Source organism: Trachypithecus francoisi, unplaced genomic scaffold (assembly GCF_009764315.1).
Source record: "Trachypithecus francoisi isolate TF-2019V2 unplaced genomic scaffold, Tfra_2.0 Lachesis_group8, whole genome shotgun sequence".
NCBI lineage: Eukaryota > Metazoa > Chordata > Mammalia > Primates > Cercopithecidae > Trachypithecus > Trachypithecus francoisi.
Genome location: NW_022681473.1, coordinates 64,135,581 through 64,156,538, shown reverse-complemented (window position 1 = coordinate 64,156,538; position 20,958 = coordinate 64,135,581). Strand labels below are relative to the sequence as shown.

Sequence of the window (20,958 nt, the reverse complement as noted above, 5' to 3'; positions counted from 1 at the left end):
CACCACACCCCGCCAGTTTTTGTATTTTTAGTAGAGATGGGGTTTCACCATGTTGGCCAGGCTGGTCTCGAACTCCTGACCTCAGATGATCCACGTCCTTCAACTTCTCAAAGTGCTGGGATTACAGGTGTCAGCCACCACGCCTGGCCATATTTTTATTTTTATTTTTTTGAGACAGGGTATCACTCTGTCACCCAGGCTGGAGTGCAGTGGCGCAATCTCTGCTGACTGCAGCCTCGACTTCCCTGAGCTCAGCCTCCTGAGCAGCTGGAACCACAGGTGTGTGCCACCACACCTGGCTGTTTTTTGTATTTTTTGTAGAGATGGTGTCTTACCATGTTGCCCAGGCTGGTCTTGAACTCCTGGGCTCAAGCAGTCCTCCCATCTCGTCCTCCCAAAGGTGTGAGCCACCGCGCCTGGTGCCCTGCTTTTCACTTTCTAATTCTCAGTCCATTTTCTGGGCTAGTGCCATTCTATGTTGTTTTCTGTTGCTATTTCTATTTCCTGCTCTGTGCATCACTTTTTGATTCCACTTCCTGCCCTATATATCATTTCTAGTCCTGTGCTATTTCCTGGTGTATACAGGAAATATATACAACAGGACGTATTTCCTATATACATATTCTATTTGTGACATATTCTACCTCTTAGGTTATAGTTCCCTCCCTGTCTCCCGTGACATTTCTCTGGCCAGACCTCTATATACACACAACACATGCAGGTGCACACACAAATACACACACACAGACACTATCCTAGATTTCATTTGGGGGACTTCCATGGCCTATTTCTTGTCATATATGCCACCTCCAGCTCTATGTGACACTTTTCCTCCCTCTCAAAAGCTCTTCTGGCAGGACAGTGGGAAGTCCTAAACCAAACGTCCATGATCCCTGGCTTGGGGTATGATGCACTGACCCACCTGTGTCTGGGGGAGGTGGTGGGGTTGGGCAGAGCAGGTTGAAGCCATCTGGCAGCTGGACTGTGGCCAAGAAGCGGACGTGGCCGGTGTGTCCCTGGCCAAGGCCTGTGGGGCTGAGTGGCGCCCGTGGGCAGCTGACAGTACTGGGCGAGGTGGGCATGGTGAGGACGACACCAGCACTGGTGCCCACCCACAGCAGCTCCTCACACACCAGCAGCGCTGTGATTCGCAGACAGGCAGCCTTGTGCTGCCGGATGATGGCATCCGAGCCTGGGGTGGAAGACAGACCACAGCTGGGGCCGAATTCGGGCCCTGGCTCAGCCTCAGCCTCCTCTACGATCGGGCAGAAAGGCTCCAAGGAGGGTGCTGTGGTAGTTTGAGCTCAGTACCTGCCAGCATCCTGTGCACAGGAGGGGTAACGTCTACTTCTGCCAGCTGCTCAAAGGTGTCTGGATGGTAGAGACACACGTGGGCACTACCTTTCAACGTCACCCACACACCCAGGCTGGAGTCCACCATGCAAGCCACACTGCGGCTTGAATCCTGACCCACGTAAAATGTGTGCTGGGGAAGGTGGGGAGAAGATGGGTCACTGGCAGGCCTGCCTCCCTTGGCCCACCCTAGCCTGGAGCTTCGCCAGTGTCCATCCCTCACAACTCACACTAGCATTTGGTCCTTGGTCTGATTAACCTTTCAAAGCTTGGTTTCACCAGCGCCTCCCAACTTAATTCTCAGGAATTACAATGGAGGTGCTCTTTCCCCATTAAACTTGAGTGATTTAAGGATCAGAGAACTTCAATGCTTAAAGGATTTTAAAATCAGTCACTGGCTTCCCCCTGGACAGGTGGGGAAGCTGAAGCCTAGAAGGGAAAGGTCACACAGCAAGTCAGTCACAGAGCTGGGGCCTGAACTCAGGGCTTTGGACTCCTGCCCAGCCAACAATGGAATAAGTGAGAGGGAAATTAAGGGAACCCATTGCCCCTGGATACTTCTGACATGTGCGCAAGTGACATGTGCAGCACTAAATGCCAGAGTCTAATGCTAATGGATGTTGACATCAGGAAGGACTCCTGTCCTATCCCCAAAGGACCCTAAAACCTGAGTTGAGAGATAGGGTGGGCAGGAGGATGAATAAGATTCCTAATATATATGGGACACTTACTGTATTCCTCATCAGCTAGAGAAGAAATGAGGATTGAAGGAGGACAGGGACTGGCCAGCGTCACTCTGTGGTCAGAGGAAGGCCCTAGCCCTCTGCTGGATGGTGCTTATGCCCCCACCATGGTCTCCGTCTTCCTCTCACACGGACCCAGCTTATCCCACGGTACCAATTCCATCCCCCCACTCCCTGCTACCTCCAGCTTCAGCGTGTCAGGGCTCAGGACAAGGACTCGGTTCTGGCAGCCACACCACAGCCGCCCACCCACAGACACCATCTTGGTGATGGGGCTCCCCTGGGCGCCCAAGGTCACTGATTTGAAGTTCTGGGGGTCCCAGAAATGGCCTGGAGTGGGGTAAAAAAAACAGGAAATTCACTCCATTTCTAAATTTGAGCCTCAGTCTCCCGTGAAATGAGATGTTAGCATTCCCCTTTATAAGCAAGGACACCAAGTCCCAGAGAGGGCCTGGGAGTTGCCCAAAGCCACATCTCCAGGAGACAGCCCCAACACCAGTAAGGGGATAGGGGCAGGGTGTGGGGGAGAGCAGATACTCACCTGCTTCCCTTTGGTAAACCACAAGGTCTCCATTGGCTAGAGACACAAACACCTGGTTATTCAGATACCTGGGTAGGGAAAAGAGGAAGGAGGAAGGGAGTTCAGGCAGCCAAAGTGGGTCACCCAGGACCAGGGGAACCACAGATAGAATGGGTATGGCTCCCAAGAGGCCACCTCTTCCCACCCATTGTTCTCCAGGTGGGGGTTGCCTGAGGCTAAGAAAAGGGAGTGACTTTCCCGAGCTCACACAGTGTGTAAGAGGCATAACTAGCCTAGGGTCAGGCCTCTGGCTTCCAGCCTCCACAGAGAGGAGGGACAGTAGAGCAGGGGGCCCAGGTGAACAGAAGGAGGCCTGCACGTGTGGCCGAGAAGAGTCTAGACAGGAAGGGCCACCCTGGGGCCTTACAAGATGCAGGTCACAGAGGCTGCGTGCTGGAGCTTCATGCTGTTCCTGCGGTCACGGATGCTGTCGGAGGACTGGTACACGTGGACACTGTGGATCGGGGTGTGCACCTGGGACAAATGCTTGGGACACACCAGCCCCTGGAGTCATCCCTCCACCTCTTTGCCCACAGCACCATGTCTTCAATGCTGGGTGCCTGCCCGAGGTACGGAGGTCCCACAGCCTCCCTGGGACTGTCAGACCCACCAACATCCCTGGTTAGCAGTACCCCTGAGGGATGACCCAAAGCCCTCCTGCCTCAGCTCCAGGGGACCACATGATTTCCAGAGCAGGGAGCTCAGAGTTCTGGCACTGTGTCCCTAGTCCCTCCCCTGTCCCTACCAGCCATCCTCAGTGCCCAGCCACACGGAGCTCTGGTAGGCCTCAGGGTCGACACTCAGCAGGTCCTCAAGGCTGCCCCGGGTGAAGGAGCCGCGGCTGGAGCGGCGAAGGGCTCTCCCATCCATTGGGCTGGTGCTGCAGGGACCGCCAGGCCCAAAGGAGCCAGACAGTGGCAGGAAGCCTGGCTCCTGCTCCTCCTCTGAGCTGGTGGTCTCTGCTGTGGCCTCCTTGGAACTCGGGGTCTCCTCATCTGAGGGAGACAAAGGTCTCTGGCTCCATCCTCCTCTGCCAGGCTTGGGACCTGGTATCTTTCTAGGCCATGCATCCCTCCTGGCCATGCCCCTCCAGAGGGCCTCTCGAAGATGTTCCTCCCCATCCTCGAGGCCTCTGCATCTGCTCCAGCCTGCTGCTCTGCTCACCGACAGCTCAGCACTACAGAATCTTTGATCTCGTCTGGCCCCCTTGGACCCAGTGGCCACACCATGGGTCCCCACCCCATCTTCCTTAGCTGAGTGCTCCAGGGTCTTCATGATCCCGCCTGACTGCCCCACTGTCCTCTGAATCCTCGGTGTCACATTCCCTGCCCTCATTGCTCTGTGTGCTAACATCCTGAGGTCTGACGCCATGCCTTTGCCCTACACTGATCCCTCCTCGCCCCTTCTCTGAGCAGTCCACCCTGCCTGCCAGCGCCAAGTTAGAGGAGATGGCCAAAGCTCACTGCCAAAGCTGGAGGAGATGGTGGACCGGCTGGCCTGGCTCTGCAGCGTCCCCGAGGGGCTGGGCGAAGACTCATCGTCAGAGTCACTGTCAAAGGGCACCAGCTCTGGGCGGGGGTCACCCTCGGCGAGGCCCGGTGTCATCTCCAAGCCCGAGCCTGCAATGGAGATGTGAAGGCAGGGCTGTGGCCCAGGCTCCGCGAGCGTCGCGGCTTCCTCGTCCGCGGCGGCCTCGACGTCCAGCTCCGGCCCGGCGGGCTCCGGTGCCGTCTCTGGAGGACTCCTCAGCGACGGAGGAGGCTCCCTGCGAGGAGAAAGTGAGTATGAGAGCAGCTACGAGCCAGACAGGGCCCCGCTAGCGGACACGCCCACCGACCCCGCCCACACTCGCCAGGCCCCGCCCACAACCACACTGGGGAGACCTCAGCATGCGCTGGGACAGGGGTTGGGTCTCCCAGGCCCACGGTGCAGCCCATCCCGCTGCCCAGGCCTCACCGGTGGCAGCGACGCTGCAGCCCGGGCACCGCCCCGATGCAGAGGATGCGGGCGGAACAGACGGCGATGCAGGCCTCCACGTCCGGCTCGGCGCGCAGGCTCAGCAGGCACACCTGGCCCACGTAGCCGTCGCTGTTGCAGACCCACACTTCAGGCGAGGGCTCCGGGCAGCTGTTCAGGGTGGGAGCCGCGCAGGAGAACTGCAGGAGGCGCCAATGGACAGGAGAAGGTGAATGGCGGAACTGCTGCCAGCATTCCCCACTCCTGGGAAACCCGGACAGAGTGGAGGGAGGCAGGCCTGCATGGGTGTGTATGGATGCCCGATACACCCCTCTACACACACTTACACATACACGTGGCACAGGACACTTTTTTTTTTTTTTTTTTCGATAGGTTTTTGGTTTCTGCTCTGTCTCCCAGGCTGGAGTGCAGTGGTAGGTTCATGACTCACTGCAGCTTTGACCTCCAGGGCTCAAGCAATCCTCCCACCTCAGCCTCCTGCGTAACTGGGACCACAGGGGCACGCCACTAAACATGGATAACTTTTAAATTTTTTGTAGAGATAGGGTCTTGCCTAGCCTGGTCTTGAACTTTTGGGTTCATGTGATCCTCTTAACTTGGCCTCACAAAGTACTGGAATTACAGATGTAAGCCACCGTGCTTTGCCCATGTGACCCTCTACACATCAAATGTACTCATGCCTATGGGATACGGGCATCATGCCTACATGTACACGCACACATCCCTGGATATAATCATGGATACATGCATAGAAAAAATGTGATGCTGGTAACCTCTGTACATATGTATGCAGCCTCATACAAGCACACAAATGAAGCAACTTCCCGCCATTTATACAGCCTTTGTTCATATGTACGAGGCATACTCATATACATGTATACATGTAATACATATATAGCACCCACACACGTACAGAGAGCTGAATTCTCCAAGACATAAGGAGCAATAGTAATGTTCAAGGTATGTACACAATGTCATACACAAAATAAAAATTCATGAACACCTGCTGGCTTTGAAAACGTGCACCCACGTGACCCAGATGCAGACATACCTGCATGCCACTGCGGGTTTTCATGATGGGGATGGCCTTCAGGAACTCAGGGTCTAGACAGCTTTTGCTGGATGCTGTAGTGGAGATGGTGGGATAGACAGACCCTGCTTAGCACAGCATCCATCTCACCCTAGTCCTGGCCCTGCCCGTTCCCCTTCCTCCCCTGCCCCTCAGGGTCTCTCTAGGGGGAGGCCTGATCCAAGCCACACTAGAATAAGGCAGTCGCTCCTGGCCTCAATCTTTTCCCATGTGTATTGTCTTGGGGTTAGACCCAGAGGTCTCTATGGATCTTCTAAGCCATGAACCATGATCAACAGCTTTCCCTGATCTAGCCCTGCTCAGGGTATGTGTAGGGAGGGTATGGAGGGTCTTGGCTATCAGTGCCCACTATGGGGCAGGTCCAGCAGACAGTGAGACCCTATCCATGGAATCCCCTCCCTGTCAGGGAGGCCACAGCTATTATTTAGTCTGATGTTTCACTGCAGAAGCCCCCCTCCCCACCAGGTGGAGCCGGAGCACAGGGCACTGTGGTTCTGGCTCCTGAAGTCATAGACAGACTTCAGGAATGAAATGCTTCTGGCCTCCTGCCTGGAGGCTCTAGGAGGAGAGGGCCAGCATGTGCCTTGGCTTACCCAGCTTCCTCTTGGCCTCATCAAAGGCCTGTTCAAAACCAAGGCGGGCATCAGGGTGAGGGAACTCAAAGATGTAGGAGTCGGTGCCCTCGGGCCGAGTGGTGCACAGCTCCAGCTTGGTTGGCGGGAAGGAAAGCGTGTAGCACAGTGCCTGCTTCTCCGACAGGTCCCGGTGCATGGCAGCTGAGAGGTCCCGCAGTGCGTCGTCCAGGCTCTGTGGGGAAGAGGGCCCAGGCTTCAGGCCCCAGCATCTCACCGCAGCCTGCGCCTGCCCTTGAGAATGTGTGGAGACCTGCCTCTCTCCTCAGACAGCAAGTGGGACTGTCTCCTCCCTCAGACCAAGAGGTGGCCTGGATTCCTTTCACAGATGGGGGATGGGCCCTCTGTCACCCTTGGATGGGGATGCAGCTATGTCTCCACCCTCAGACCTGGAACATGTTACTTCCCCCATATGCAGGGAGGCTGCAATTTTTGCCTTCAGATGAGGGAAAGGAACGTCTCTTCCCCCAGGCAAATGTCAGGGCTGTCTATCTCTGAGATAGGGTCAGAAGCCTCCCACCCCCTGGCTCCCCAGCCTTGGGTAGAGGGCACAGACCTGGTGGGGGAAACCGAGGCTCTCAGAGAGCTTGCTCATTTGGCCCAGGGTGGTGAGGTCTTCATCAAGGCGGCTGATGGCCTTCTGGATGTTCTCCCGATTGGTGGCTTGGGATGCCCCTAGCGGGGAGAGAGGAAGGCCGTGGACAGATACAGAGACAGACAAGGTCAGGCTGGGACAGACTCTCCTTCCCTCACTGCACAGCCTGCAGCTGGGCCTGGGGAGAGGCCTGACAAACTGAGAGCACAGAAACCCCAAACTCTTGGGGAAAAAGTTAATACGCAGCTCCCAGAGAAACCCCAGGCCTGAGAGCTGGGGACTGGGCCTGATTCAGAGCCATGTCATGCAGGATGTCAGGCCCACAGAGAATTCCCGCGAGAGCACGGAGTATGAAATGGTGGCTGGCTCTGCGATACACAGGGTCCAGCTGACATGGAACTGCTGCGGCGCTGCAGCCTGCCATGGGAGCAGGGGCAGAGCAGACAGAGCCCCAGGCAGTCAAATGTGCTGACCAAGACACTCATCGCCCCACAAAGGAGGGGGCAGTGCACGGTGCCCTGGATTTCTGTGGTCCTATCCCATACCTGAACACTGCCAAGTGGCTGGTCCTGCAGATGCCCTGCCACCCTCAACCCAAGGCTTGGGATGCACACTGTGGACCAGTGGTCCATACATGGAGCTGTCCCTCCACCCTTGGGCCAGGACACATGTGTCTTGAAATCAAGGGAAAAGAAGTTTCTTTTTGCTTTTTCCTAAATGCGTTTCTTTTCCTGTTTTTCTCCGATCTAGTTTATAGAGTGTGTTATTGGTGTATACAAATTTAGTATTTGGGCCACAGGTTACAGAATGGTAAGGCGTCCCTGGACGGGTCATGACAGCACTAAAGACATGGATCCTGAGACTGGCAAGTCCTGTCCGAAGTGGCCCTGTGACCAGGAACCCCATGGGGGTGAGAGGCAGCCTGCTGAGGAGGGGAGGGCACGCTTTGTAACTGTAAGATGGAGTCACGCTAGACAGGGAGGCTGTCTCACCACGTCTACGAGAAGAAGAGTGTGTGCCGGGTGGATGGCAGTGGTCTTTCCTGCCAGGTCGAGGCTGGGAACAGCTCTGCTGTTACTTGAATATTTGTGTCCCCGCAACACTCACAAGTTTAAATCGAATCCTGAGTGTGTTGGTATTTGTGTCCCCGCAACACTCACAAGTTTAAATCGAATCCTGAGTGTGTTGGCCGGGCACGGTGGCTCACACCTGTAATCCTAGCACTTTGGGAGGCTGAGGTGGGAGGACCACGAGGTCAGGAGATCGAGACCATCCTGGCCAATGTGGTAAAACCCTGTCTCTACTAAAATACAAAAAAAAAAAAAAAATTAACTAGGCGTGGTGGTGCGCCCCTGTAGTCCTAGCTACTCGGGAGGCTGAGGCAGGGGAATTGCTTGAACCTGGGAGGCGGAGGTTGCAGTAAGCCGAGATCGCGCCACCGTACTCCGGCTTGGCAACACAGTGAGACTTCGTCTCAAAAAAAAAAAAAAAAAAAAAAAAGAGATGGACCTTTGGGAGGTGACCTGGTCATGAGGGGGGAACCACTGTGAAATGAGATTTGTGCCCTGATAAAGGGGCCTGAAGGAGCTTGTTCACCCCTTCCACCAAGTGAGGACACACAGAAGGCACCCTCTGTGAGGCACAGGCCCCTTGCAGTTCTGCTGGCCTTCCCAGCCTCCCGAACTGTGAGCAATACATTCCTCTTATTTATGAATTGCCCAGTCTACGGTATTTTTGTTAAAGCAGCCTGAAGAGACGAAGCCAATCTACTCCTTTTGACAGAAACTGTTCCATCCCAACCTTCACCACCTGGGCAGCCATGTTTTCTTCCATATGACCCTGCCCCATTCTTGCTCACAGCTGACTGTACCAGGAGTGGGCACCTAACTTAAAGGTGGTCATTCTATTGACTTGGACCAATTAGAGTAATAATCAGGTGGTACTCCTACATAGTGGGGCAGGCCTGGGTTCACCAAGGGGCCGGGCAAGCCCGCCTGTTACCCTGAGGGCCAAGCTCCAGGTGAGCTCCCCTCCAGCTAAGCCTGAAGCCGGTCTGGGTCTGATCACAGGAGTTAGGAGGAAACAGAAAGCTAAAAGCAGTGAGAACAGGGCCAACTCAGCAAGAAGGGAAGAAAGACAGACGCCACAGGAGGAGCGGCTCCTGGAAGTTGCCTCAGCTCCCAACAGTCTCAGCCCCGAACAACATGGATGGCTCCAATCGACCCTTTGCTTGCAGTAACTCAAGCGAGTGTCTGTTCCGTGTGTGTGAAACCGCTGAACCAGACAGTGCAACATCATCTAATACTAGGCGCTCAAATGATTTTGCACAGATGAATCAATAGCTAATTACAGTGATGCTGCTCTCTGTGCACCACCCCCACCCAGCTCCCACTGCCAGCCTAGGTCCCTGCCCAGTTGGAAGGCGGTGTGCATGGACAGAGTGTCTGGCTCCATGGGTGCCAACTGGGTCCTTCATGCCAGCCCCCTTGCACTGGATGAGAAAGCGAGGCCCAAAAGTGGAAAAGCAGCTGGACAAGCAGCCAGACAGGCTGGAGCTCAGACCCTCCAGGAAGGCTTCTCAGAGGAAGACCCTAACACCCAGAACCCCTAGCATCAAACCCACCTTTGATGATGTCTGTGTCTTCCAGCGGCAGCTTCCACAGCATCTTGTACTTGCTGGCTGTGTCAATGACACTGGCTGCCGTGTACCTGTGGGGAGCCAATGGGGCACTCTGGCCAGGGTCGGGGAGTGGGGCTCAGAGAGGGACAACTGCTCCCCTGCCGGCACCACGCAAACCCCGCCCCAGCCACTCACAGGCTCATGGAGCTGCGCCGAAGGGAGCCTGACTTTCGCTTCAGAGTGGTGCAGACGATGAGGTCCGTGAACAGGAAGAGAGACCGGTCCTTCTTGCCACTGATCGCCTTCTGTGGAGCCCAAGGCAGAATTTAGGCTGGGTGGACACAATCCAGAAGCCCACCCACCTGCCCATAGTGCCCAAGGGGACACTGAGACCCACGGAGGGTGAGGGCTCTTCCCCAGCTGCCCAGAGAGAGTGGAGACTCAACCAGGGCTCCCTCAGGGTGAAAGACCAGGGAGAGCTGCAGATAGAGGGTGAGAGGAGAAAGTGAGGAGGTGAGGACAGCTGGGCAGACACTGGGACACTTCTTACCACTTCAACGACCATCTCCTGTCTCAGGAACCGCCGCAGAGGGGCCTGGAGCTGTGGGACAGGAGGGACAAAGTATCTCGAAGGCCAGTTGTTAATCCCTATCCCCTCCACAAATCCCAGTGATCCCTCGGCCCCACTCCATGGGCTAGGCCAATGGAAGCAGCATGCTGCCCACCCTCTCAACGACCTTGTACTGCCAGGTCACGGGACCCAAGGTCAGAGACAAACGTGGAAGAACACAGACAGGTGGAGACGTGTGGCCAGAGGCTGGCAGACATGGATGCAAACACACTGTGGTTCTGGACATGGACACAGCCATGATTCCAGGTGGCCACAGATGCACACAGAGGCCGAGTGGACACAGATGTGGGTGGGGTGGGGCGGGGCAGGGCGCACGCACATCCTCCATGCCCTCGATGTGAGCCTCTATCTCCTGCAGCACACGGGCATGCCGCTCTGCCTCCTCAGCACTCCGCACACCCTTGTTGATACGCTCAGCCACCTGCTTGATGTTCCGCTGTGCCTCCAGCAGGAGTGGATGGTCTGGGTGGTCCTCAGGTGTATGCTTCAGGAGGTCCTGGGGTGGGAATGGGGACCAGACCTGACTGCTTAGCTACCCCTGGGGCCCCAGACTACTGGAGCAGGAGGGACTATGGGTAGACACCAAAGAGGACTTTCCTACCTGACCCCTAGGGACCCTGATGTTAGGCTCAACGAGGCAGGGGCCTTAGACCTCCTTGTATCCCCCCATGCTTCCAGGCCTTGCCTACTTGCCCACCCAGCTCCATGCCCACCTTCACCAGAAGCTCGTAGCGCGGGATCCGCTGCACAGGCTTGATCATGAGGTCAGACAGCGCCTGCTTCTCCTTGTTCTCACGCATGCTTTGCTGAAACCCATGGATGGGCACCGTGTGAGGAATGACATGCCAGGGAGACTATGTCCAGGGACAGGTCCCCAGCAAGGCCCATCCAGCTCCCCCTGAGAGCAGAGGCTGGCCCACTGGCTGGGGCTATGGTGCCCATGCTGGGAGCTCCTGGGACCCTCAAAGCTGGCCCAAAGTGAGGGTCACCTCCATCCCCCTGCCCTAGCCCACAGTACCTCTAGGAACTTGAGAAAGGCAGGCCTCGCCTCCTTGGCCACACGCACAGCATCCTTTGCATTGAGGAAGTTATCAATATAGGCGGAATAGATGTTTACTAGGACATCCTTGGAGAACTGTGGAGGAGGAGGCAGGTTGGGGACCCTCAAGGTATCCCTCACCCCACCTCACCCTGTCCTAGTTTTCACTGATTCATGAGTCACCATCTTTTCCCTCCAACTAGAAATGATACAGTCTCTAAGGGATCAGGCATGTGTCTTGTGGCTCTAAGTGTGGTCATGTTTAGGCATAAGTGCATGTGTACACATGGATATACGAGTGTGCATATTATCTGTGTGTGACTGTTCATGTATGCACATATGTAGACCTGAATGTATCCTGTGAGCTCAGACCTGGTTCTCTCACTTCCAACTAGGCATTTCCATCCCTAGATCTCCAACCTCACGAAGTCAGGCAGGTCTCCCTTTCCCTGTTCTCTGAGTGACACAGACTCATTCTAGTCATTTGGCCTTTGCTTATGCAGATCCCCCCCACCCCCAGGAATGCCCTTCTTCATCCAAATCTCGCCCCGCCTCAGGGCTGTGCTCCAGTTCTGCCTCCTCTTGGAAGTATTCCTTTCCCTGACTAGAGCTCTGCCTGATACTCCAGCTGGCCTCTGGCTTCTCCTGATCTCCTAGGACAAGTTCTCCCTCTCCATGAAAAGTGCTCCCATCCCACCCACAGTAAAGCCCAGCTCAGGGCAGGGCATACAGCTGGTGGCTAATACCTGCTTGATGCTGATGGCGGACTAAATATGGAGGTTATTGGTTAGAAGCCTTGTCTGGGAACCAGGACACCTGGGTTCCTGTCTCAACTGTACCATGGATAAGCTACGTGACCACATTAGTGATGTTTGTGTACCCCTGAGAGTTCTGTCTCTCTCTCTCTCTTTTTTTTTTTTTGAGACGGAGTCTCACTCTGTCGCCTAGGCTGGAGTGTGCAATGGCATGATTTCAGCTCACTGCAACCTCCGCCTCCCAGGTTCAAGCGATTCTCCTGCCTCGCCTCCGGAGTAGCTGGGATTACAGGCACGCGCCACCACTCCCGGCTAATTTTTGTATTTTTAGTAGAGATGGGGTTTCACCATGTTGGTCAGGCTGGTCTCAAACTCCTGACCTCATGATCCGCCCGCCTCGGCCTCCCAAAGTGCTGGGATTACAGGCGTGAGCCACCGTGCCCAGCCAGAGTCCTGTCCCTCTAAGGTGCCAACTGCTCCTGCCTCTGGAAAGAACAGGGCAGGGCGTGAAGCAGCAAAGGGAGGAAAACAGCCCTCATCAACCACCCCCACCCTGGGACACAGCATCCTGTGCTGACCCCTCCCTGGGGGTCCAGGGCTTTGCCGCAGTCCATGGTCAGCATCAAGGTCTAGGCAGGGGGCTGAGCTTACTGACACTGAGGGTGACGATGGGCTGGAGACATCAGCACTCAATCCAAGCTGGGACCCCATCACCCCTGTCTGGTCCCATCAGTTTCCGGGTCAGCAAGGACATTCTAAGACGGTTCAAGGCCCCATCCCACAGCATAGCAAATATACTGAAACATACATCCCACAGAAATAGATATAATTTTTCACTTGTAAAATTTTTGGAAGAATTTTTACAATTTTGCTTTTGAAATTATGTGGCTCTGAGAAACCATTTAGTTTGCATTTGGCTATGATTTATCAGTCATGGTGTATTCTTGGGAATTCTGGCAAAATAAAATGGAATTGGAAGTTTTTCAAATGTAATTAAATTCTTATAAATACTAAATTTAACAATGAATGAAAATGGCATGCTATGTTTTACAGGCATTTAATTAAATGCTTATTGGTTTTCCTTTTGATGTTCTTTTTGAATTCCGAAGTCAACACCTTTTCTAAGGTCTCACTCACTATTGTGGGAGCTTGACAAGTGTACAGTGGAGATCTGGCCTGTGGTGAGGCAGTATGGGGTAGGGGAAGCCAGGGCACTGGAACCGGGCTTTCTGGAGTTGAGTCCTCCACCACTTCCTAACTGTAACTTTCATCAGGTTACCAATCTCTCCATGTCTCAGTCACCAACTTTAGAATCAGGGTAAACACTGCACTCTCCTACTAGGGCTGTTGATAGATACAACACATTTAGATCAATGCCTAGCAGACAGGTATGCTATTATGATGAAAATATCTGATGGAGAAAAAGTCAAGACTCAGCCAGCATCAACATCCAGCCCAAGTCCAGGGTCAGGACCAGGACAGTTATTTTGGTTCCAGTAAAGATAGGGTGGAGGTCAGTACCAGCATCCATCTGAGGTCTGGGTCAGCGTCAGCACCAGCTTGGGGTCAGGACTAGAGTCACGTCAGTGCCAGCCGAGGGCAGGGTAGGGTCCAGGATCAGAGTCAGTGTCTGGCTGGGGTCGCAGTCCGTGCCAGAGTCTGGCCAAGCTCTGGGGTAGGGAAGTGTCCAAGTTCAGTCCACCCAGGGGCTGGGGTAAGTGCCAATGTCTAGCCACGTTCTGTGGTCAGATCTGGGAACAGAGTCAGCATCCAGGTGGGGTGGGTGGGGGTGGGGATCCATGGCCACATCCAGCCCCTTCCAGGAGGGCCTGTGCTTGTGGGAGCTGGCAGCAGCGGGGCCACTCACCGACTGGACGAGCAGGGCTCCCACCTTCTGCTGGGCATGCCAGGTATGCACGCAGTGCCGAACCTGCTCCAGGAATTGCTCGTGGTGCTCCAGGAGCTCGGGGATCTGGTCGAAGATTTCGTCCACCAGTGCAGGGTCACAGAGCACAGAGTTCTCTGGCTGCTTCAGCGGCTGCATGTAGCCCTGAAGGACCCACAGGGTCGGTGCACACTCCCTCAGAGATGCTGCCCCACCCCACCTACACAGGGCCCCTGTGTGAGTGCACACAGAATCACCCGGACCAAGAGCTCCAGGAGGGAGATGGGAAGACCTAAGCTCATGCCCTCATTGCTGAGCCCAGGGCCTGGCACAAAATGGGAGCAAGGACGCTCAGGAGAGGTTTGTTTAACGCGTGAACAAATAGAGCTTGGAATGAGGAAATCAAGATGGGGCTCCTTGAAAGACCTCCCACCACTAACTCGGCAAAGATTTACTGAGCACTTACTACATACCAGCCACTGCTCTAAGAATTGGGAGACAGCAGTGAATAAGAAAGACCACAATCCCTGTCCTGATAGAGCTTAGGATCTAGTCTGATGAAACACACAAATTTTTTAAAAAAGATTTTTTAAAAAAGATCATATTTCATCAAATCTAAGAAATATTTTATTTTATGGCAAAGTCTTGCTCTGTCACCCAGCCTGGAGTGCAGTGGTGTGATCTCAACTCACTGCAACCTCCGCCTCCCGGGTTCAAGTGATTCTCCTGCCTCAGCCTTCTGAGTAGCTGGGATTACAGGTGTGTGCCACAACACTCGGCTAATTTTTTATATTTTTTGTAGGGACAGGGTTTCACCATGTTGGCCAGGCTGGTCTCGAACTCCTGACCTCAAGTGATCCGCCTGCATTGGCCTCCCAAAGTGCTGGGATTACAGGCATGAGCTACTGCACCTGGCCATTATTTTATATTTAAGAAAAACTGGTTGCCAATTAAATTATGATATGCTACCAACTATAGAATGAATCCTGATTTAGGGACATTAAAATGTGAAGACCACAAGTTCCAGAATGGGTAATGTGGGGAAATCTTGTAGTCAGTTAAAAGGCGGTAAATGTGGCCGGTCACGGTGGCTCAAGCCTGTAATCCTAGCACTTTGGGAGCCCGAGGCTGGGCAGATCACCTGAGCTCAGGAGTTCGCCACCAGCCTGGGCAACACAGTGAAACCCCATCTCTAATAAAATACAATAAATTAGCTAGGGCACAGTGGTGTGCGCCTGTAGTCCCAGCTACTTGGCAGGCTGAGGCAGGAGAATTGCTTGAACCTGGGAGGTGGAGGTTGCAGTGAGCTGAGATTGTGCCACTGCACTCCAGCTTGAACGGCAAAATAAATAAATAAATAAATAAATAAAACATAAGGCGACAATGGTGTGAAGATAAAGCAGGAAGGGTCGTGGGAGATCACAAGACCACATGGGAAGTTACTGGAGGCTCTTAATGACACTCTCCGAACGCTTTTTTACAGATTTCAGATCTGCTGGCCAGTCTGTGACTAAAACTCCCGTTATTTTACGTCAAATCTACATACAATGACGTTCCCCTAGCTTGAAAGGCCCAGCTCAGGGGCCGGTGCGCTTGTGGAGAGGTCGCCCTCTACTGGCCGGCCCTACACTGTAACTGCAGGCTGAGGAAACAGGAGGGTGTTGTTTGAAAAAGCATATGTGATGTTGCAATAACATTTATATTCAACATTTTAAAAAATCTGGCTTGTTTTGTAAAACAAGTTTGAGAAAGTAAAGCTCAGCAGAATCCTCTCTCTTGGCTGGGGATTCTGAAAAGGCCGGGATGACGGTGAGGAGATAGGCAGGCAGTCTCTTATCCACAGGTGAGCCAGCTCCTGGGCTGGGTCAGGGCCCGCTGCTCCACAAGGAGCAGGAGCAGCAGCTAAACCGCTCATCTCAGGGTCCCGGCACCCACACAGAAGTGGGCACACAGCAGGAGGAAAGAGCAAACAATGACTGAGAGCCCAATACAGAACTTGGCACAAGCCCCATTCACTCACCAATGCTCAGTCCGCCCAGCAAGCACTGGGCACCTCACTGCACAGACCCCCTGTGGGGCTGACACGTGAATGGTGGGAGGCAGGAAAGAAGCACAATAAATACGTAAATTACTACACAGCACGCTGGAAGACAGTGAGTGCTACACAAAAGAGGAGTAGCATCAGGGTGCCAAGGGGAGGGGGGCTCGTCAGGGTGGTCAGGGAAAGGGGTGTTTGTTAGCTTCGAGTGTTAGAGTTGAAAATAGGCTCAGAGGGTGAGGGTGACGCTGAGGAAGGGGTATAGCCCTAGGACCTAGTTTCAAATCCTCCCTCCTTCTGGCTCCTAAATTCTATTTAACTTCTTTGTTCATTTTGAACACCTGGCCAGCAGGAACAACACTTATCAATTAGTGAGGGCAGTGATCGCGGAAGTTAACACTGGGACTACAGAGTCCAGTCTCAATTTGAATACCACTGTGTTCCAGGCAGGGTAGACTAGTGGGTGACAGGGAGGACCCAGAGTCACAATGACAGGGTTTCAACCCAGGGTGTGCCACTTCCTAAGTCTGTGACCTTGGACAAGCAGCTTTACTTCTCTGGGTCTCAGTTGCATCATTTGCAAAATGGTGTTTATAGTCAGATTTATATGAATTAACTCACTGTTCTCAAGCATTCTTCTGAACAGTGCCTGGCACAAAGTGGGCACTCAGTAAATGTCAACTAATACCACTCACTAGATGGATGACCCTGGGCAAGTTTCTTAACCTCTCTGAGTCTTCATATAAAGAAGAATATAATATCTACCTCACAAGGTTAATACAAAGATTAAATGCAACTTTTTACCATGCTTGCAGAGCCGCAGGCAGTATGCTAAGTTATAAACATCTCTCTTTAATTATCTGCACTCAAGGCAGGTCTATTATTATTATCCCCTCTCTACAGATGAGGAAACTGAGGCAGAGACTGGTTATGTGACATGCTCTGGGTCACACAGCTGGCCAGGAGATGGAGCCAAGTTTGAATGCTGGCGGCTTGGCTCTAGAGTCATGCTCCTGTCCTGGAGTCAGACCTCAGTCCTCCTCCTACACTCCAGGGCTGCCTCCATGGACGGTCCTCGGGTTCACGTGACACCCTCCTGTCCACCTCCACCTTGCTCACCCAACACTCTGGCTTCCTCCACCCACAGGTCCTGCATCCTTTCCCAAGTGCAGCCCTGGATGGGTCCAGGAGATCTGGCAGAGGCAGAAAGACACGCCCAGGCCCTGTCTGCTCCCAGCTCTCCACTGCTCCTGCCTCCTGCCTGTGAACAGACATGGGTGCCGTCATCACCTTTTGTTTTTTTGTTTTGTTTTGTTTTCTGAGACAGGGTCTCGCTCTGTCACCCAGGCTGGAGTACAGTGGCACAATCTCGGCTCACTGCAACCTCCGCCTCCCGGGTTCAAGCTATACTCCTGCCTCGGCCTCCAGAGGAGCTGGGATTACAGGTGCCTGCCACCATGCCTGGCTGATTTTTGTATTTCTAGTAGAGATGAGGTTTCACCAAGTTGGCCAGGCTGGTCTTGAACTCTTGACCTCAGGTGATCTGCTTGCCTCAGCCTCTCAAAGTGCTGGGATTAGAGGTGTGAGCCTCTGCGCCTGGCTCACCTTTAAATCTTCTTGCTGGAAGATAGGTAGATTAGCTACATTTTGCAGGCAAACTTGAGGCTCAGAGAAGGTGAGGTGATTAGGCTAGTATCACCCAATGAGGACGCAAGTGACTTAAACCCTGGACTGTCTGACCCTAATGTCTCCAACTCTCACCTAGGGGATGGCAAAGGACCCCCTCAGGCCCCTGCCATGTCTACTCCTCCTGCCTGGCATTGTGGTTGCGTCCCTCCCATGGCTTCCTTGCATGCACAGTAAAGCCCAGCTCCATACCCAGCAGCCTTCCTTCCTGCAGCCACCCGGCTCTGGTTCCCTGCTGCTCTAGGTTCCTTCCAGCCTCCCGGCCTTTGTCCCTGACATACCCTCTGCGGGGAGCCATCCCTCCGGGCTCTCTCTGCTGAAATCTACCCACCCTTCAGGTCTCAGCTAAATACCCCAACCCCAGGGAAGCCCTCCCTGACCCCCACACCAGGGCAGGCCCCCTTCTGTGTTCTCATCTCCCCATGCACTTTTTAAAAACAATAAACAAACACAATGTATTTTATGGTAAAATATATATAATACAAAATTTACCATTTTAAATGTACAGTTCAATGGTATTAAATACATTCATTATGTGTGACCATCCAGCTCCAAAACTCTTTTTACCCTGCAAAACTGCAACCCTGTACCCATTAAATAGTAACTCCCCATTCCCTCCTTTCTCAGCCTAGCGCCCTTTCCCTGGCACCCACCATCCAACTTCCATCTCTGTTCTGACTACCCCAGGAACCTCATACAAGTGGAATCAGACAGTGCTTGTCCTTTGAGACTGGCTTCTTTCACTTGGCATCATGTCCTCCAGGCTCATCCATGTTGTAAGATGTCAGAATTTCCCTCCTTTTAAGGCGTATCCCTGTTGTGTGTATGTACTCTGTGTGTGCACTTCTGCATCACCATGTTGTCACTGTGCATCCGTGATGTCTGGCTGGTCACTGTTGGTCTCTGCCATAGCCCGTGAGCTCCAGGAGACAGGCCCGTACCACTAATGCCCCCGCACAGAGAACACTGCCTGGAACGCAGAAGGGGCTCACCGTGGATTTGTGGAGTGAGTGAATGAATGAATGGTGAGTGAGTGAATGCCCTGGATGTTTCCTTTGCTGTCACTCTGCCCAGCTAGCTTGGGCAAATTCATCCTCAACGGTGACTGCCAGGCCTCACTTCAGCTCAGGTCCACACTCATCCAGCCCCAGGCCATGTGTGCATCCAGGCTGTGGGCCGTCCCAGGTTCATGTCTGAGCCTGAACTCGCCACCTTGCTCCAGTTGTGCTTCTCCCCTGGGCCCTAGCTTTCCAAGGCCAGGAGCCCAGACACTATCTTGGGCTTCCCCACCTTGCCCCCCACATCCAACCAGTTACCATGCCTGGCCTGACCAGTTTACCTCCTGAGTGTGTGTCCCCAGCACTCCCTTCCTGTAACCTCTATCCTTGCCTAATGTCAATGGCCTTGACCTCCTCTTCTGCCACCCACCTTCCTAGCTGTCAGACAGATTTCATGAAGCATGAATCAGGTCACACACCTCCCCTGCTCAAAGCCCTTTGCTGATCATCCAGGGACCCTGGCAGAATCTACTCCCTCCAACTGGTGTTCTAGGCCCCCACACTGTGGCCTCTGCCGACTCCGACAGCATCGCTATAGGACCAGCGCCTTGTGCTCTGTGCTGGCCACGTGGACCTCCGAATGTGCCAGGCCTCACTTGGATTTGCAATGTGCCATTCCTGCTGCTGAGAAGACAGGTCTCGGTGGAAGCAAGCACCTCCTCCAGGAAACCTCCCTGACCCCAGGCTTAGCAGGTGCCCCTCGACATTTCTAGAGTGCCCGTATACTCCACTATGTGCTCAGCAGGATGGTGAGCTCCTGTGGCAGGGGCTGGGCTCTCTTATTCATCCCTGTGTCTCCTGTACCTGGAACAGGGCCTGCACACAGCAGGTGCTCAACACTGAATTCAACTCCTACTTCCCAGTCAGAGAATACAATGGAGGGGGCACACCAGAGGGAGTTCACGGATCTAAGTTCAGGGTCAGGGTTGCCACGGGGATGTGGAAGAACAGTGGGGTAGGGACGCCTGCCCTGGGGTAGCCTGTCCCCTCTGCATTCTCTCCTGCCCAGGAGAAGGCTTCCTCCTTCTCTGGGATGGCCATGTTGGGGGCTCTCCATGGAAAGGCGATGGGTGCCAGGGACACGGCTCTCTGGCCTCAGTCCCTTGTCCATGAAAGGGGTTTGCTCACACCCATCTGACAGCCTCCTAGGCTCAGAAAGGCTGTTCTCAGGGGAGTGGGCCCCGAGCCCCACCTGCATCAGGGTGCGCAGCGACTCCACATACGACTGCTCTGTGTCCAGCAGGGTCATGGCCACGTGCTTCCGCATGTCCTGTGGGGACAGGAGCAGAGGGTGAACAGGGGTCTTGTTGCCCCCAGACCCCATCACCTGTAGCCATGTGGTGCCCAGAGAACCCATCCACACCCTCTCCCTGCCCTCCTGCCCCTTCCCTCCTGCCACCCAGGGCTCCCAGCTATTCCCCTGAGGCCCCCGCAGGCCCTCCACTCTGCCAGTTACTCAGCTGCTCCCCCTGCCCACTACTTACACCTCAAACACGTGGCCTCATACAGTTAGGCCCTCACTCCTCCGCCGCTGCCCCATCCACCCACTTCTTGGCTCCTCTGCCAGGCTATTGAAAAAGGTTCTTTAAAAAAATCAATAACCTTTCACATTTGCAAAGAACAATGACTCCAGGCCAGCACTCACTCCAGTTGCCAACTCTGAAGACCCCACCTTCAGGCTCAGCGCTATGGGGATATGCCCACCGGGCTGGGTTGCCCAGCCTCCCTAAGAGTAGACACCATCACCCTGCTACAGAGGAAGACACTGTGGACCAGAGAGGGGAAGTCAGTGCTGAAGGTCACACAGCTGGGCAGTATCAGGGCTCAGCCAGTCTCAGACAAGGCTGGATCCCAATTCTGTCATTTAAAAATGTTAACTAAGCCCTCCTACGCGCTAGGCACTGTTCTAAGCATGACATATTATTCAATAATCCTGGCCACCCTGTGAGGTGGATGTTATTATTCTCTTCATGTTAGGGAGGGGAAAAAGGAAACCCAGACACCGATGCCTCCATCCTATGGATCTGATGACCTGAATTACTGAGTTCCCAAGGGGTCATACAGTCTCTGTACTCACACCCCCAGGCACAGGGTGCTCATCCCTGTCTGGGGGGCCTTCTTTGTGTTCAGCCCCTGGGACTGAACTTACCTGCTGCTCCTCTCCACCAGTCCCTACACCTCTACCTCCACATCCCTAACTCCAGGAAGCCTTCCCAGATAGCACCAGCCCCAACAACTTCCCTTCTCTGGCAGAGACTCCACTCTAAGCCCTAGAC

At 54.1% G+C, this 20,958-nt stretch overlaps 1 protein-coding gene across 2 annotated transcripts in view; it reads right to left on the bottom strand.

Moving 5' to 3' along the window:
* The window catches only part of ARHGEF17 (Rho guanine nucleotide exchange factor 17), a 60,706-nt gene that overhangs the window by 3,827 nt on the left and 35,921 nt on the right, over window positions 1-20,958 (bottom strand). Inside the window, exons 2-20 of one of the 2 annotated variants that reach the window (XM_033204350.1) lie at window positions 19,875-19,952; window positions 13,883-14,065; window positions 11,240-11,356; window positions 10,935-11,027; window positions 10,541-10,717; window positions 10,141-10,191; window positions 9,786-9,895; window positions 9,594-9,679; window positions 6,932-7,050; window positions 6,337-6,550; window positions 5,705-5,778; window positions 4,633-4,832; window positions 4,140-4,441; window positions 3,422-3,671; window positions 3,044-3,130; window positions 2,638-2,705; window positions 2,278-2,426; window positions 1,312-1,486; window positions 923-1,192 (exon numbers count right to left, since the gene is read on the bottom strand). In XM_033204350.1, coding sequence (XP_033060241.1) covers window positions 923-1,192; window positions 1,312-1,486; window positions 2,278-2,426; window positions 2,638-2,705; window positions 3,044-3,130; window positions 3,422-3,671; window positions 4,140-4,441; window positions 4,633-4,832; window positions 5,705-5,778; window positions 6,337-6,550; window positions 6,932-7,050; window positions 9,594-9,679; window positions 9,786-9,895; window positions 10,141-10,191; window positions 10,541-10,717; window positions 10,935-11,027; window positions 11,240-11,356; window positions 13,883-14,065; window positions 19,875-19,952 — 2,803 coding nt within the window. The remainder of the gene's footprint in view (window positions 1-922; window positions 1,193-1,311; window positions 1,487-2,277; window positions 2,427-2,637; window positions 2,706-3,043; window positions 3,131-3,421; window positions 3,672-4,139; window positions 4,442-4,632; window positions 4,833-5,704; window positions 5,779-6,336; window positions 6,551-6,931; window positions 7,051-9,593; window positions 9,680-9,785; window positions 9,896-10,140; window positions 10,192-10,540; window positions 10,718-10,934; window positions 11,028-11,239; window positions 11,357-13,882; window positions 14,066-19,874; window positions 19,953-20,958) is intronic. The other variant, XM_033204351.1, reaches the window with a different exon arrangement.